General features: G+C 33.2%; 1 protein-coding gene across 1 annotated transcript in view; it reads right to left on the bottom strand.

The window, feature by feature from the left end:
• LOC129223851 (lachesin-like) overlaps positions 1 to 16,544 on the bottom strand; it is a 143,753-nt gene extending 127,209 nt beyond the window's left edge. Inside the window, exon 1 of the mRNA XM_054858213.1 lies at positions 16,423 to 16,544. Within this exon, the coding sequence (XP_054714188.1) occupies positions 16,423 to 16,525 (103 nt within the window). The 5' untranslated portion in view covers positions 16,526 to 16,544. The remainder of the gene's footprint in view (positions 1 to 16,422) is intronic.
• Positions 16,545 to 17,836: the final 1,292 nt, after the last annotated feature.

Here is a 17,836-nt window from a genome sequence, read left to right as displayed (position 1 = left end):
TCTAACATGGACGAGTAAATTATCATAACGTGGACGAGCAAATTACCATAACATGGGCAAGTAAATTAATATAGCCATATTGGTGAGAAATGCATCATCCATTATTTGCAAATATACAAGCGAACCAAATGACCTTTTAATTTTCAAATACGGGAAAAGCCGTGCGGGTATCGCTATTTATTAATAAAAATCATTAATTGTGTGGTTTATAATAGACCTGAAAATTCCACTCATCATTTCATTAGCTTCTACGGGTTAAGTATAGAAAAAAAAAAGGCGATTGAAACAAAGTTAACAAACGGCCACTTTATTTCTCTTTTTTAAAAGGAATTTCTTATCCTGCCACGAATTTTCTTTCAAATCTTTTTTTTTTTTTTTTTTTGAACCTGTAATCTGTATCCCGATTATTTGCCTTAAACAACATTTTACATTCCATCATCCCATAATCCATGCATAAAACGTGTTGCTTCATTGTAACGCATTATGCAACATGCCGACAACTAAATAAAACATATTTATGTTTAAAAATTAGTTTGTTTTCTTCTTCATTATAATTTGTATTGCGTACTATTGTGACAATAATAAGAGTTGTCTTAAGCTGAAATTAGATAGTAAAAGACTGCTGCAAAAATGCTGAAAAGCGCTAAAATATTGCTCTTCACACGTATCATTGAAGACACACAAAAAATTTGCAAAAAAATGCAAAGTATTCAACATGTAAAAGCCAAATGGGTATGGATTTCAAAACATGAGTAGAAAACATAGGCTTTTAATTACTGGGAAAAAAATCTAGGTGAATAAAAAGTTTTTTTTTTTTTTTAATTTTTTTTTTTCCGCTTTCGGAAAAAATGGCCAGCAAGCTAGAAATATCTACTGGTCACCGGCTAGTAAATGAAAGGTTGAATCTTCAGTTTTGGTTAATGTTAACACTGTTAACATTTTTTTAGTAATGTTAACTAATTTTAATACATAAATAAATAAATAAGTTAGAGTGAAAGAAATGGATTTTTATCTATTACTAGCAAAAACACCCGGCGTTGCCTGTATATTACTATTACTGGCCTGTATATTATTATTACCACAATTATTACTGGCCGGCGTTGCCGGCCAGTATTAATTGTGGGAAACAATCGCTATTTTCATTTGTTTTCTGTTTTAACTGAAAGAACTCAAAACACCCCGCTTTGATGTGATTCACCTATAAAAGAAAAATACCAATAAGTATAAAGACCGAAATAGTAAAAATTAGAAACGAAAGCACGACATGTATGCAAAAAAAAAAAATGAAGAATTTCCAAAACATGAAATTTCATTTGTTTATAAAAATTTATTAGGGTTTTTTTTTTTTTTTTTGAACATAGTCTAAAGATAAATAAATACCTTTCTGCTGAACAGTAAAGTAAGAAAAACAACGTTAAGAAAAGCACAAATTTGCCAATTACAGCAGACCTTCTGCTGTAATTGGCAAATTTATTGCTTTATTGTTTTGGGAAATTTCAATCACTGTGGGTTCTTGGTGCGATTTAAAATGTTATCGAATTTGCGTTTTGGGATATCTTAGATAATGCTTCCCCTCCCTACTTTGTAAAACTGTCTGTTACTAATTTTCGTCAAAGAGATATTGTCGCCAAATACTGAGATATGTTTGGTGATCATAAAATGATGCTAAATATTTTCTTCCAAAATAAGTTGCAAAATTTGGCCAGTGTTTGAAATTGTGAACAAAGACAAACTAATGGAAAGTTTTGTACTGTTTATAGATTTACCTAACTTAGTTAGCGGATTTTTTTTACATTTTAACAGAAGTTTTAAAGAATATTTTTATTGCGATTTTTGGTTACATGGTGAAATGAAAGCCGAGAAACATTATTACGTATTCTTTGGCTGCAAAAACAGCACCAGTTGAAAAGATTGCCTTCCGTTATAACTGAATCCTTATGATTAATTATTACTACGTTCTCATTTCTATGAAATTAATATATATTTTTAGTAATTGATTTCCTATTGTATTTTTGATGCATGAACTCGTTCGTAAGTGTAAATAATAAACTTACATAATGTAACGTTACGTTGTGTAAGTAATAAACTTACACAACGTACAACGTGTAAATAATAAACTTATACATATTTTGAAAAGACACTTTCTCTCAGAATAGGAAAAAAATAGCTTTTTCTGCCTATATGTTAAAGCTCAATTGGTAAAAATAGCTTTATGATTGAAAAAAAATGGATGTCATGCTTGAAATCAGCGCATCCAGTAAAATAAAAGTCACTCAATACTGTACAATCACTTCTTCATGACCCGAATTTTGCAGGCCTGTGTAATTTTTGACAATAAACACTTTCTATTTTCCAACTGTTGCCAAAATTAATTGTCTTTTTACTTCGTTTCGTTATCGGTTATTGGCATAGATGAGGATAAAAATCCTAAAAAAGCAACAAATTTCATGCTTACTCCAGAGAAGCCTTAATTCAAAATTTTTATTATAACTATTAATATTGCTGTTGTAAGCAACAAATTTTTGTAAACATGTGTTTTATATTTATTCATTTAATGGGGAAATTACATGAAATTTACTGTTTTCCCTCATAACTTTTTAAGCTAAGTTTGGTATAACTTTGATATCCCCCCCCCAAAATTACGCGCCAAATCTGGCACTCCCTACGGACTTTTTAGGGTTGCTGTTTCTTATTTTGGTGTTGCCAATTTAGGTTTATTCAGCTTTTAGGTTTTTGCTGTTGCCAAATTTAGTATTTTCTTGTATTTTGTACAACTTTTTGAGCTGTTTTTATTTTATTTATTTATTTATTTATTTATTTATTTTTTTTTGAAAGTTTTGTGGCAACAATTTCTGGATTTCATACATGTTTTAGACTCGACGTTAAATCCCGGTTATCACAAATTTGCCATTTCAGCTGCGCTTGCGCGCGGACTTAGCTGATTTCAAAACTCTTGCTAAATTAATTACAAACATTTTAAATTTGGTAATAAATATGAGATGGCAAAAGATAAAAATTAGAAATCACAAAGTTTTTTCTGATTTAGTTTTTAGGCCTCGGTAAAGATTGAATTTTGCGTCTTAATTATTAATGGATTCGGTGTCTGAATCGTCTGTCTTTTTTCAGGACCAAATTTTTAACCTCAGAAGAGCGTACTAGAATTTCAGCATCACTTCTAATATAAAGCCGAACCCTCAATCTAAATAAAAATGTATAATACTAAGTTGTTTACGCCTAACGTAAAATATCCGCAAAAGACGGATTTCTGTACTAATATTCCAATCATTTTTGAAGTACACAACGTGTTTTACATTTATGTTAAATAAATATTTCCAAACTAATAAATATTGAAGTGTCATTTTTCTCTTAAGATTATCAGCTATTCATATCCGTAGTTTCATATAATATATCACGAAGTCGCTGTGAAAATATTCTAATCGCATTCATTAATTTGGTGGGACTCTCGCTCAGCTTAAATATAAACAAGCAACACGAAATCTTAAAATAGAAAGCCCAAAAAGTTAAGTCCGCGCGCAAGCGCAGTTGAAATGGCAAATTTGTGATAACCGGGATTTAACGTCAAGTATGTTTTAGCGCCATTTCATTCATTCGCCATTTCTTTGTGAAGTGATCAAGCAGATTCTGACTTGCTGTGCTTGGCCGCAAATCTGGTTGTATTTTCCAATTATATTTTTTTTCCTATTAATTATTTTTATCTTTTAGCTTTCAATATGCCTACTGTATATAGTGTTGTTGAAAACCAAGTATTTTGCTTGGCGAGGAAAAAAAGTCGCCAAATTTCCAATTGGGGGGGGGGTATATCAAAGTAGTTCCCTAAGTTTTTTAGAAATAAATTACAGCCAATGTTACTTCCTGATAATGTAACTATCTATGGTGAAAAAAATGTTAATATCGGGCCAGTAGTTTTGAAGCTTACCCCGGACATACATACAGAAGTAGCCATTTATGTATAAAGATTATAAATGGGATATTTTTGCACTTAGTACATTGCATATAAAAACACGTACAAAAGATGGAAACCCTTAATTCCAAAAAAAAAAGGAGGGGCACCGAAAGACATTTTAAATTAAGCTGTCAGTTTCCATTTTAGACCGGTTTCTGGTACACACACAATGTACGCAGATTAAATCAAGATTTTTTTTTTCGCATTTAAGAGCAATAAAATGGCCATACCATTTTCTCAAAGACAATACACACTTTTGAAGTAACACGTTGCATTCTCAAAATCCAAAACACATCGTATTCTAGTTCGTTCCTTTCTTTATCGAATACCCATGTGACATTATTAAAAATTTAGTTCTGAAAAATTGCGTTTTTGAATGAAAGAGATTTTTTGTGAACATTCGTGAAAATACTCAATAATGCACATTTATCCTGTCGAGAATTTTTTCCCTGTAAGGATTTATCATTTTTTCCCCTCCCATTTGATCTTTCCAAGTGCAAATGCTTTTTTTCTGACTCCATGGGGACAAATACGTAACAAAAAATCATTTTGAACAGAAGGCAGAAGTTGGGAGAACAAAATTTCCTGGCTTATCTTTATCGTTTTACCGTGAATAGGCGGAGATAAAGAAAAAATTGAGGAAATATGAAAAGACTGAATAAAAGACTTTAGCTTGTCGCTCAAGAGGTAGTTAATGTATGATTTTTTAACAAATCTAATCTCGTTCTTGGAAAATCCACTGTTTGACTTTTTACGAAAGATGAGAAGGAACATTATATTTTTTCGTATGTTCTAGCTTCGGTATTTTTCTTTAAAGAAACACTTAGTTTCTGATTATTGGAGTTTGAAACTTTTCAAATTCCTGAAGTAAAATCAAAAGATATTGTTTCTTTGATATATATGCATCGCTAAAGTTTCAAAATGAACTTTTAATTAAATGTATCTTTCACGAACACACATATATATGTAGGAGAAACAAAAGCTAGGTTTGAACCCATTTTACAAAATTATTTTTCTTATTTTTTCCCACCGTTAAAAATTGTCTATGTTTACAATAGATAATCGCTAGATTATTATGTCTGGACCTTTCGTACACCATTGTTTTGAATATGTATACGCTTATGTATTTATCTGTTTATTAGTGATTTTTCAATAGTGTCTAAACTAGGTCCACACTCAAGGAAGGTATGACTCACCATAAGAGAGATTTGATCCACCGAGATTAAAAGTTCCAAAAATGTTGCTGAAATTGAAATGCTATCACAAGATACAGGAAATAATTATATCTAAGGAAATACAATTAATTTAACATTAATAATGAAAACTGGCACTTAAATGGATAAAAAAATTCATTTCAATTGCTGAGATTATGATTTTTAGAAAAAAGTCGCTTTTAAATTTAAATTATTTTTTTGCTTTACAGTCGCTATCTGAAGACAAATCTAATCTTTGCTCTTTTTTTTTTTTTTTTTTTTGCTTGTTTTTAGGTTTTTCCCTTAATGTTTTGTTAACATTATCCTTATTTTTTGCATGGTGTGCATCTTTTCGATTGTAGGTTTTGGTAGAGGAATCAGTCAAAATCCTTGATTTACGTTATTCACAACTTTTGATTTACTAGGTCCATAGTTTGTTGATCTTATTATGAATAAAAAGTTCAAGAATAGCTAATAGTGGAGTAAAGTAAAAGTTAAAAACAATATCTCAACAAATTTGCGAACAAATTAAAAAAGTAAATTTCAGTTGTGTTTAGTTCAATCAGAACAGAATTGCTACAAATGAATATCTATATTATATCATGTGACTTATATTCATGTACTGTGTGAAAGTGACTATTATTCTGCTCAAAGATTTGAACATTTAGGATAGCACTGCGTGGATCCTTGGAAAATGCCTAACATATCGGTTAGACAATTGCTGAACTTCGTTTCTGTTATTGGGCTCCACTAGTGGTCCTAGCGGGGGATAGTACAATAGACCAGTGGTCTTAGTGCTCGTGCGCATTTCAAGGGCCGCCTTTTACACTTCATACTTCATTCATGTGACTTTGATTGGAACTTAAAAACAAAAAAAAAACATATATATATATTTGGAAAAGAAACGCACACAAATTTATGTTTTAAAATTAGTTTAATGATGTCCAGTTTCCAAAATGTTGAACCATCCAATGTAATTAAACATTTAGGTTTAAATCTTCAAAAAGTTGTTCTGGTCAAATCTTCCAAAACCGAGGTTGTTCAAACCTTCTAAAACTGAGGTGAGCCAAACTTTCCTTCATTGGTACTTTAGAAAAAAATAAAAGAAAAAGAGAAAGAAACAAACAACCATGCAGTCTTCAAACATGTTCTGGTATGTGAAGGTAAAGGACAGTATCTGTAGTAATAAGTTTTTGAAATATTTAAAGAAACGTGTTTTGAATTTCATACTGACAATGGGAAATGTTGGAACTGGACGATTTTTTCGTTTTTTATTTTCAGTAGAAACTAAACAAGTAGGGTAACCGGGGCACGTTTACACAGTGTCTTTTTTTCAAAACGAATTATAACTGGAGAGCCAATAGTCATTACAAATTGATGCTGCTCCCTAGCAAATATTCTCATAAGTTCTTGAGCATCAGTCGAGCTTCGGTCTAGCATTTAAAAAGAATTACTTCACGGCAAAAAAAAAAAAAAAAAAAAACTTCAAAATTCTTCTGACATTTCGTCGAATGATTCTTATGTATAATGATCCCCTGAATCCGAATATGATTTATGTTTCCCACTTATTCCTTACCAATTTTTTTTTAATGGCCATCCAAGTTTTTTTCCAATTTTCCTTAGTTTCAGACCTATTTTTTTTGGAGGTTAAAGGAGCTTTACATTAACTGCTAACATAGTTTTGGCGGGCAAGAGAGGTTCAAAGTTCAAGATCATGGACACCTGTAGGAAAAGGGGGGACTTGGGGGGTATTAGCCCCCTACACCAATATTGGAAAAAATACAAAAAACGATCTTTTTATTCTGCTTTTTAAACGAGCTGATGTGTGCATCACATGACTTCCTTTTACACCAATTTAATGCTATTTCCCTATTATTGCAATTTTAATGGGATTCTCTCTCTAACTCTTTAAATATCACTAGCAATGGCCACATTGAAAGCAGATTTAAAAAAAAAAAAAAAAAAAAAAAATCGCCAAATTTTTCGCCAAGTTGGCGACAAAACTTGGCAACCAAAAGACTGGCGATATATCGCCAAGTGACCGCCAAATTATAACACCACTTGAGTTTGCATCGAAATTAACAATGATTTCCCCCCAAAAAGGTGCAAAAGACCCCTTTAGAAACACCCGAATGCAACCAAAATAGGAGGTGCACAACTAGACCCCACTACGAGTCTATGTACCAAATTTCAACTTTCTAGGACATACCATTTTTGAGTTATGCGAGATACATACGCACATACGCACATACGCACATACACACATACGCACATACATACAGACGTCACGAGAAAAGTCGTTGTAATTACCTCGGTGATGGTCAAAATGGATATTTCGCATGTCGATACATTCTTAGGCACTTTTCCGCATGTGGTCGAATCGAAAAAAAAACTCAACATTCATTTGGGGGTGAGCAAAATGGAAATTAAGGGCGATTTTTGAGTGAAAATTTTTTCGCGAATACAATACTTCCTTTTTTGTAAAAGGAAGTAAAAAGAGATGGTTTAAAGAAAAATTTGGTCCAGAATGAGAGCATAAAACTCGCTTTTATGACTCCCATGTCCAAAAACATTTTCGCGATCTAAAAAAATGATAAAAAACGACTTGATGTGTGCATCACATAACTTCCTTTTACTCCAATTCAATGTCATTTTCTCATTATTGGCAGTTTTTAGCCTACTTTCACAGTAAAAGTCAGAAAAAGAAGAAAAAAGCATGAAAGAAGGCTTAATCGATCTTAAAAATATCACAAAAAACAAAAAAAGTCAAAAATGAATGAAATAATTAAATAAATATCGAAAAATTAAAAATTGGAAAGTAGGTTATTGATATGGGGAAAAATGTCTGTCGATCTGTCTGTCTGTCCTCCCCCCCCCCACTAATAACTTTTGAATGAATAGTCCGATTCGAACAAACTTTTTTTTTTTCGAAAGATCTCGGCGAGGACACCTTATTCCCATATTTCACTTTTTGATTTTAACTATTTTTTGTTCAAAAAAACTAAACATTAGCGCCTACGGGGAAATTCAAGGCAATTCCGAACTGTAAGGCGAATTTGCTTCAAACAAACTTTGTAGGAAAAAGTTTTTGATGAAAAACTTGTATATAAAATATATTTTTGATTTGAACAATTTTCCGTTCAATTTTGAACAGTTCAAATCCCTTAGCATTAGCGCCTACGGGGAAACTGAAAGTCAATGTAGATTCCGTACTTGAAGGCGGATTTTTTTCAAACAAATTTTGTTGGAAATAGCTCTTGACTCCAAACTCCAGACTCTGACTCCGAGAATTTAGGGGCACCTGACTCCGAATCCGACTCCTGTGCCCGACAACTAATCGGACTTCTACTCTGACTTCGCAGCTTTGGCAAAGTTTTATACACGGAGGACAAATGACTGACTCCGATTCTTGGATATTCATCTCCGACTCCTTCATCCCAAAATGAGATTGACTCCGACTTCAACTCCGCAGCTATGGTTTTAACTGTGAAATAATTATTGTTGATATGACTTGTTTTTATTTTAACGCTAAAGTTTTAATTTAGGTATTCAGTTTTCGGCGAATAAACTCGAAGTCATTTATGTTTCTACATAAAGATATGCGCAGACGATTTTTTTTTTTTTGACAATGAAAAGTATTTCTTTAATTTGACATTTTATTGTTTTTATTTATCTTGGTAAGTGCATTAATTACAGAAACGGAAAAATGATTAACAATGAATGCCATCTACTGGAGTTTAGTGTTAATCCTCTGGAGTTAGGGTTAAAATTTCAACCATCAAAATATCACCAAACAGGCAATTGCTTCGTTCGAATGTAGAAGCAATTTCACCCGTGTACTTTGGCGAGAGATTTTCTGTTATTTAATATTGTTCAATTTAAAAACAATTGATGTGAATTAAGTGAAGATTTATGTAACGTTACACTTTTCATAAGAAAAAAAATTCCACTCTAAATTCTTAAGAGCATCTGAACTTATTGATTTAAACAATTGAAAAGATGGTAAACTTGCGTGTTCGAACCACATAAAAGCGGAAACGTCCATTTCGTACTAGACTACGAATCATTTTCAGACATATCTGTCAAGTTATCTGACATTTCACGAATTTTGTTTTAGTTATGGCAAGCATTAAACTGTCATTTTTTGTTCATTGTTAGTAATATATAGTACGTTTAAGTTAATCTTACAATAAAATCGTTCCAATAAAATAGGGCTGTAAGTACACCTTTTTCAATACTAGTTCAAAAAATGCTCATAAAGGCGATAGCAGAAATTCGATTTCTTCGTCCATTTGTTAATTTTAAAATGAGTTCCTAAATAAGTCATGTACTTAAAAATGATTTTAGTAACAACATCACTATATTTCAAGTTAGCTGATACGCTTCTATATGCACTTATATCAAAGTCAATAATTATTCACACATAATTATAAACACATACAGGGTGCGTCACAAGAATAATGGGCACGCTTTCATAAAAAATTAGCTGCTAGTGGTACCCGCACGGCTTTGCCCGTAGTTGAAAATTAAATGGTCATTCGGTTCGCCTGTATATTTACAAATAATGGATGACGAATTTCTTGCCCTATGTTCATTCGCTCTCTCATTCTACGTCGTGATAATTTCGTAATTTACTTGTAATTTACCTATTATAACTTTGCTCTGGAAAGCGTTTTTAAAATTGAAATATAGAAAGAACAAAATAGAATTTTCAAAAAATCGCTTCGAGGTGCACACCCCCATGCTACAAATTAACTTTGCCAAATTTCATGAAAATCGGCCGAACGGTCTAGGTGTTATGCGCGTCATAGACATCCTACAAACATCCAGACATCCAGACCGAGCGACTTTGAGCTTTATTATTAGTAACTAGTGGTACCAGCACGGCTTTGCCCGTAATAGAAAAATTAAAAGGTCTTTTGGTTCGCCTGTATATTTACAAATAATGTATGGTGAATTTTCTGGCCAATTGGCTTCTACCCATGTTACGGTTCCACGCTATGATAATTTCGTATCCCGCCAATTGGCTTGTGCCCATGTTACGGTTCCACGTTATGATAATTCCGTAATTTACTCGTCCATCTTATGATATTTTTTTTCTTAAAATTGGAATAGAAAAAGAATTACATCGAATTTTTGAAAAATCGCTTCGAGGTGCACACCCCCATGCTACATACTAACTTTGTGCCAAGTTTCACGAAAATCGGCCGAACGGTCTAGGCGCTACGCGCGTCACAGACATCCTACAGACATCCAGACATCCTCCGGACAGAGAGACTTTCAGCTTTATTATTAGTAAAGATTGATGCACTCTCTACAAAACCATCATAACTACTCAGAATATGAGACACCTGCTTCAATATATTTGCGCAGTTGCGATATATTTTTCTGTAAGGGAACCCTGGAAATCCCTCCCTCCCTCCTAGCCCCCTCTTCAGGATGTCTTTAAGAAACTGGGTGCTGTTGTTTTAAATGGTCTTACCAGATTCCCAATATTTTCACTTAAGCTCTTTCTTCAGGAAGGCAGGGAAGAAAAAAATATCAGAGAGACAGGTCACGGTTGTAGGAGGTATTGGGGAACACTGTGATTTATATATAGACTGCGAACAGAGACTTCTTGAAAGACTTGTGCCATTGCTCGACTTTGCATCTTGACTTGCAATCAGCTTTGAAAGTCTGTAGATGCATCTGATACATTTCCGCAGCATTTTCCCCTACCCACAAGAGAAATCGGAAGGAATATCGTAGTTAGAGTAATTCCCTCATCGAATCGTGTCCCAACATGCATTAATAAGTTTCGGGTGGAGCGATTTTTTGACGCTCCAACTGCTAGGAGCACACTGAGCTTGGTCACTCTTAGAACTTCACCCCTCCCATTACTTTTTCCCGCTAGTTGGAGATATATTGCGATTGACAGTGGTGTCAAGGAAAAAACATGCTCATTACTATTTTAACGAAGCTATATATGCAATGTCAATCCATGTCAAATCATCCTGGCCATGACACCCACTACATCCGATTGTATTCAAATTTGCTGTACTTATAAACCTTTTGACGCTTATTCTGAAAATATAAATTATATTGAGATTGATTCAGGGGTTTAGATGTTATAAGCCATTAAATATAAGACAAAGACTATCTGATACTATTTTGAAAGACATAAAGAAAATTATAAAAAATATGGTTGTAACTTCCTAAAAATGTGTCATAGAGCAGAATTTTTTTCAGTCAAGTGCATGACTGTTGGTTCGGATTTTATGAACCATTCTTTTGTTTATGTACTGATGAAGACGCTTGTTTTTCATGGCCTCAAAACTGCTGTTTGCAGAGCTTTTAACAGAGTTCTAGTCAACTATATTTTCCCTTCAACAACTTTGTATCATCATAGCTGTGAGGTTGGAAAAAAAATTAATAAACATTTTGCTACGCGGAGTCAAATTTACCATGTCGCATTTGTATTGAAAAATTTCCCCGAATCCAATACTTTGTCCTATATATAATTAAATATAGAAAAAAGCAAAAAAAAAAAAAAAAAAAAACGCTAAAATTGTAGCGTATGAGGAAAATTTGAATCCTATATAAATCCTGGTCAAGCAAGAGGATTGGTTTTGATTTTTTTTTCTACATAAGAAATGGTCAGAAAAAGGTTTTATTATTTAACTCGTCCAATGTATCTTAGCATTTACTTTTTTTTTGTACTGACGCGTATGGAAGAGAAACATTCTCCTCCTCAAAAAATTACACTAGTCAACAAAAAAGACCTTTTTGTCTGCATCCTGGTTTTAAGTAGTGAAATCCTACTAATTTCTGGTCGAGAAAAACGAATAAGGTTGTGGATTTTTTCATTAACTCTTGTTTTCAAGTTACATAAAAGCCCACTGGAGAAAGAAGACAGCAATCAAACATTAATTTAAAGGCAGATTTAAAAAGGAAAACAAAATCCCGTCCAATGTATGTCATTAAATAGATCCTGTTTTATTAAACAATGCTTATTTTCTGGAAAATAGTGGTTGCTTTTGGCTTATTGCGGTAAACGTTTCAATTTCGATTGCTTTTTGTAAGTCAATGAAGAACTATCTCTTGAATTAGCTCAGCAGCATTTGGTGAGCATTAACTCAGCCCAATGACCCTGATATCTGTGTTTCATTGTAAAGATATCTCGGTGAAGCCTTTCCTCATTTTCACTGCTCATAGCTTTAATTTTTAAACTAAATATCCTGGAAGAAGTGAACACAATAGAGCTCCAGAGACACATCATTCATCAATGGTCACAGAATTTTTGTAGGGATTGTTTGACCAACTGTTTTTAGTTCTCGTCTTCTTTGCTGCTTAGAAATACTTGTGATACACCCTTAAAGACTTCTTGGGTGTTTTTTCTCCCTTCGTATTCTTGTTTTTTTTTTTTTTTTTTTTCAAAAATAGTGATTTTCTTAATTGTGCGTATTTGAAGACCCTTTAATAATTATCTCCTTAACCTTAGCTTCAATATATTTTGGAAATTTCCCTCTAAGGTATGTTGGAAAACCATCTTTGTTCACAGTTTACACGAAGTTCTTCATTATTCCCAGCAGAATGAGTATGGGTGGAATCAAAAATGTGTGTGGATCTACTAGAGGCTGATTTTGGGCATTTCTCTTCCCAGAATTTAAATTTCTTGAAGTCTATTTCGGTTTTCAGGCAATGAAATTTTTTATCCCAACCTGGGGTCTTAGTTTAGAAGACAGTCGTCCCATAGGGGGGAGGGGTTCTATCTGCCAGGAAAAAAGTGCATTAGCAAGAATTCACCATCCTAGTTGACTCTTTATCTTGAAAACTAGAGCTAATCTCAACTTTTTATGGTGATTTTCGTGTTTAGCGAGACAAAATACTTCGGAAATAGCCATTTCTGAACCGGATGCATGTTTGGTGTTGACTAGTGTTATGGGTGAAATAAATTAAGTTTTCTTAATGAAACCTTCATAACTAATTTCATTTTCCTTCGCAGACATCGGCTTACAAACTGCCCTTGCTCGTACCCATATGGTCACGCGTATCACCGGCTGGAAACCACTAGTCCATATAGCACACCAGAGTAACTATCACTAACCAGGAAACTATACGAAATGAAAAAATGATGAGTAATAAAGAAAAAAAAGACATAAATCAGTAGCAATCCCAAGAGTATAGTGAAACATTTTTTCGGAACGCATAACTCATTTGCCTTCCTCCCCCGCGTCATAGAAATATAAGACCTTAGAATCGGGCAAAATTTTTAGAAAAACCGTTAATTTAGCAAACTTCGGTCAAAAATGGAAGACATTTTTCACACAATTTGCATATGGATGTCCTACCACATACGAATGATGTGATCGCGTTGTGCCTTCCAAGTCTTTAAATTTGGCTACTCTTCTTAAAATTTCGGCCAACTTTAAGATCTTACTACCTGCGTCGCCCAGCTTTGCACGGTCTACCTCAAAATTAAAAGTCATGTTAAGTGACGCGTGTTCAAATATCAGGCTTGAACAAAAAAAAAAAAAAGAGAGTAAAATTTTGAGGCTGATTGTGGACCAACAATAACCAAAAAGGAAACATTTTAAATCTTCCGATGACAGAAAAAGCCTCAAAACAAAAGTCAGAATTGTATTTGTTCATATTCGAGAAAAAAATGGCAACAGTGCTTTCTTCTGAATGATTTTCTTTACGCTACAAATTTTAATAAAATCATTGTCACGGAAAGTTGAGATGAAGCACTGAATAATAGTTTAAATTGAGGAAAGCCTTCGAAAAATAGGGATTTTATGTCAAAATATAAGTATTATAGTTAATAGTTTTAATTGATACTTCCGCTAATTGTTATCGAAAGATTATGCTAAATTAGCCGACCATAAAGACGGGAAAATTACGAATCCAACAATACCTGGCTCGACGTCAGTTCACTGGCGTTCGGGAGCAGTAACTCGGACATAGATACATACATACAGTTAGCTCTCCATTTAACAACTTTCAAGGGACCACAAAAAATCGTCCGTAAGTAGAATGTGTCCTTAAAAAGAATGTTTTCATAACTACGGTGGAGCATCCGGGACCATGAGAAGTCGTCTTTAAAAAGAGAAAGTCGTTAAACAGAGATCCAACTGTAGATACATACATAGGTACATACATACATACACTCAGTTTTAAATTACATGAGATATATCGATAACAGGGAGACGATCGCAAATAATTTATGAGTATAAAAATTATCTGGATATGTTGTTTCGGTTGCTAAATAGTAAATTTTTACATCATTACAAAATCCGTGTGATTCCCTGGTAAGTTATAAATTTTAGAAAAATAGAAGTCGCAGGTCAAGCTTACCACCGCAGAGGAGACAAAAGGTTAACCCTTAACTGGGGAGTTGCAGTCTCACAGACCGCTCAAAAGTTCATCCAATCCACCCCTATTTCATTTTCAGTCCGATTGACTTGTCTTTCCCAATAGCTTTTTGTTTTGTGATCTTGAACACCCCCCCCCCTTTCTTATCAGTATCTTTAGGCAAAGTGTATCTGGTTCAAATTTCATTGCATTCTTTAGAAGCGGTCTGTGAGACTGCACCTCTCCTTCAGTGTTACAATTTTCGGCAATAGTAGGCATGGCTCTTAACGCTAGAACCGCGGATGTATAGGTTCATTTATCTTATCCGCGTTATGTGGAAGAGATGCAAAATATTCTAAATGAGGTTAAGAGTTGTTTGAAAGGTTCACAAATGTTCTAGGGACAATAAGGGCTGAACTATTTCTCGAAATACGATGCGAAACACTAATAGTTTAAAGGGCTGTCAAAACTTTCCCGTAACGTGATACAATCAATTTATTGCTACTGAAATGTTCTGTGTATATTAAAAAACTAAAATGAAATCATTATGAATAATAAATTCATTTTTATTACGTGTAATTAGCTATTTACTACAGCATATGATTTTCTCGAAAAATTATAAGACTCTAGCAAAATTTCCTCGGAAAATGTATACTTTGATTAAAAATTGAAAAATATTTTTCCCCCATGGTAATAAAAGTTCAATGAACATATAAGGAAAATTACAGGAATTTATCTTAATTACGCGATTTTAAAAAAAGTAGTAAATAGAGCGGTCTCTGAGACCTCACGTCCCCTGTTACGTCCTTCTTTTTCTCCTCCCCTGTTACGGGGTTAAGATCACGAGGCACATCATTTTGGTAGGATCAAGACTCGACTTCTGACTGGAAGCTCCACTCCCCCTTTTATCGACAGTGGCGAGCAAATCATTTCCTTGCTCAAAAAAATTATCCTTTGAGCGAGTCGTTTATTTATCCAAGTCACAGGAATTCTCAACCCTTTCAACCCATCTACTTTTTTGCATATCATTATCCTGTGCGTATATCTATCCTATCCTATGCGTATCACCAACAAAAGCTTAAGTTTTGTTTGAATATGATCTACTAGTTAAAGAATAACCGTTAAAGTTTAATTAATAATAGGTAATTTAAAGTATAAGCAAAAATGAGTCATTCCACGTCAGCTGACCTGATTTTTCAACTCGTCTCCACTTGACCATTTCCGGTTTCCATGAAATTGTGTAGAGGTGCAGACATGGCTTTAAAACTATCTTATGCAAGTTAGGTATTAACTGTGGTTAGCAAAATTAATGGTGGAAATCTCCTAAATTCCCTTTTTGTCTCCAAGTTCTGCATTTATAACTATTCTTTCGACTTATGAACTTATATTTTAACGCTACAACCCCCCCCCCTCCAAAAAAAGCGAAGATGTATCTACCCTAAATTTTCTCATTCTCAAACGGTACTTTATACAGCAACGACTACACCAGCTGCTTTTAGGCACTGTAAAAAAAAATGTGTAAGGTTACCCGTATTAATGGGTATAAAGTTACACGAATTTTATTTTGAAGTGTGTAACATCGTTGTTTTAAAAACTCAAATTTTTATAAGTAAAGAAAAAGAAGCAAAAATTAGAATGCAGTAACAAAGCTTTATCGGACAAGTTAGCACCGGGAAAAAAACAATTTTTACGGGAAAAAATAAAATTTTACTCTAAATCTTTCTAATACAGAAGGAATCTGCACCCGTCATACAATGACGGGTAATTTTCTAGTTCTATTATAAATCCCAGTAAATTCATCTTATTTAGAAAAACAAAACACTTAACTTTAGTAACATTATTGCGTTAGAACATTTTCAATACATGCTACTTATCAATGAATAATGACGGTGATAGGAACTAAATTTCAATAAAATATAAAATATTACTTACCTGAAGTCAGTAGCAGAAGTTTGTATAGTTGCAGAATATAGAAGCAGAGACTTAAATATTTTTTGTAATTGTTTCTTATATAAAGTTTTGATGAAAAATGCATTTTTTCTTCAATTATCTTCATTCAAAGATCATCAAACACTAGATCATTCACGAACGCTGTCAGAAAAAATAGAGAGTTTATCCGTCATTGTGCGTAAGCAAAACTAACTTCTGTACCTCAAGTTAATTTTCATTGTCGATGTCTTGCCAATAGTTACAAACATGTAAATCTTCATACACCAATATTGTGTGCTAAGAAAAATTTAAATAAATGTTTTAACCAATTTTTGGAGCTTTTGTTTGAAGTTTCAAAATCCCATGAAAATGTCTCGTGTCAGCAAAAGCAATTATAGTTATTGGTACACTTTCACATTTTTGGATGATGGATTATACTGTCACACAATTCTTTTTGAACAATTCACAGACAGTTCTAAACTGATGTTTTCCATACATTCGAAATCACTAATTAATGTGTAGTGATATAATGTAATATTCAGGTTGAGTAATGTCTATTGTTTAATTCACTACTACAGAAATAACTAGAATTATAAACTTTTAATTGGATCACTAACTTATAGTACTTCACAAATCCAGTTCCACTGTAACTAATATTATAAAGCGATGCACATGCTCTCAATGTTAAATTGTAAATTAAAATGACTTAAAATAAAAACATAACTAATCTGTAAATTGCACTCTACAGATTTTTTTTAATTTATATGTAAGCACACGCCTACATTGTTCATTCACACTTGCCCTTTGTAAGCATTGTTTAAAAAGAACATATTTGGAGATTTCTTCTTATTATTATGTTTTATGATAAAATGAACAATAAATGGTATATTCTTCCTCTTACGTTGTATACAAACATATTTATATATATATAATATTTTCAATAGTATTAGTAGTACCTAAAAATGTACTTTATTTTTTTTAATACAAAAGACAATTAGAAACGCGAACTGATCCGTGTTATAAAGTAGTTAATTTTTGCTTTCCATTTCATAAACACTTTTCACAGACGAGTCTAAAAAATTAAACTATATTTGCCTTAGATTGACATTACCATAAAGATGCCCGCGGCTCATTTTAGCAAACCAAGTTGAATCACAAACACGCCACCTCAAACGTCATCAATTCCCTTCAAAAAAAAGTTTGTTTTTTTTTTCAAATAAATACAAAACTATCTTTAACAAAACACAAAATCCTATTCTTCAATGTTTCTTCAGTTCAGTTCGGCCAGTGCAAGCAGACGATGGACACGACATTTCGTTAAAAAAAAACTTCCCGCGCAGTGGAGAAACTTTTCTGCGGTTGAAGAAGCGTGGGACTGTCGGCAAGTGGGGAAGGACTCGTCGAGTGCGATACTTCG

Source organism: Uloborus diversus, chromosome 6 (assembly GCF_026930045.1).
Source record: "Uloborus diversus isolate 005 chromosome 6, Udiv.v.3.1, whole genome shotgun sequence".
Lineage (NCBI taxonomy): Eukaryota > Metazoa > Arthropoda > Arachnida > Araneae > Uloboridae > Uloborus > Uloborus diversus.
The sequence above is the reverse complement of the archived record's forward strand: the minus strand, read 5'-3'. Positions and strand labels throughout refer to the sequence as shown.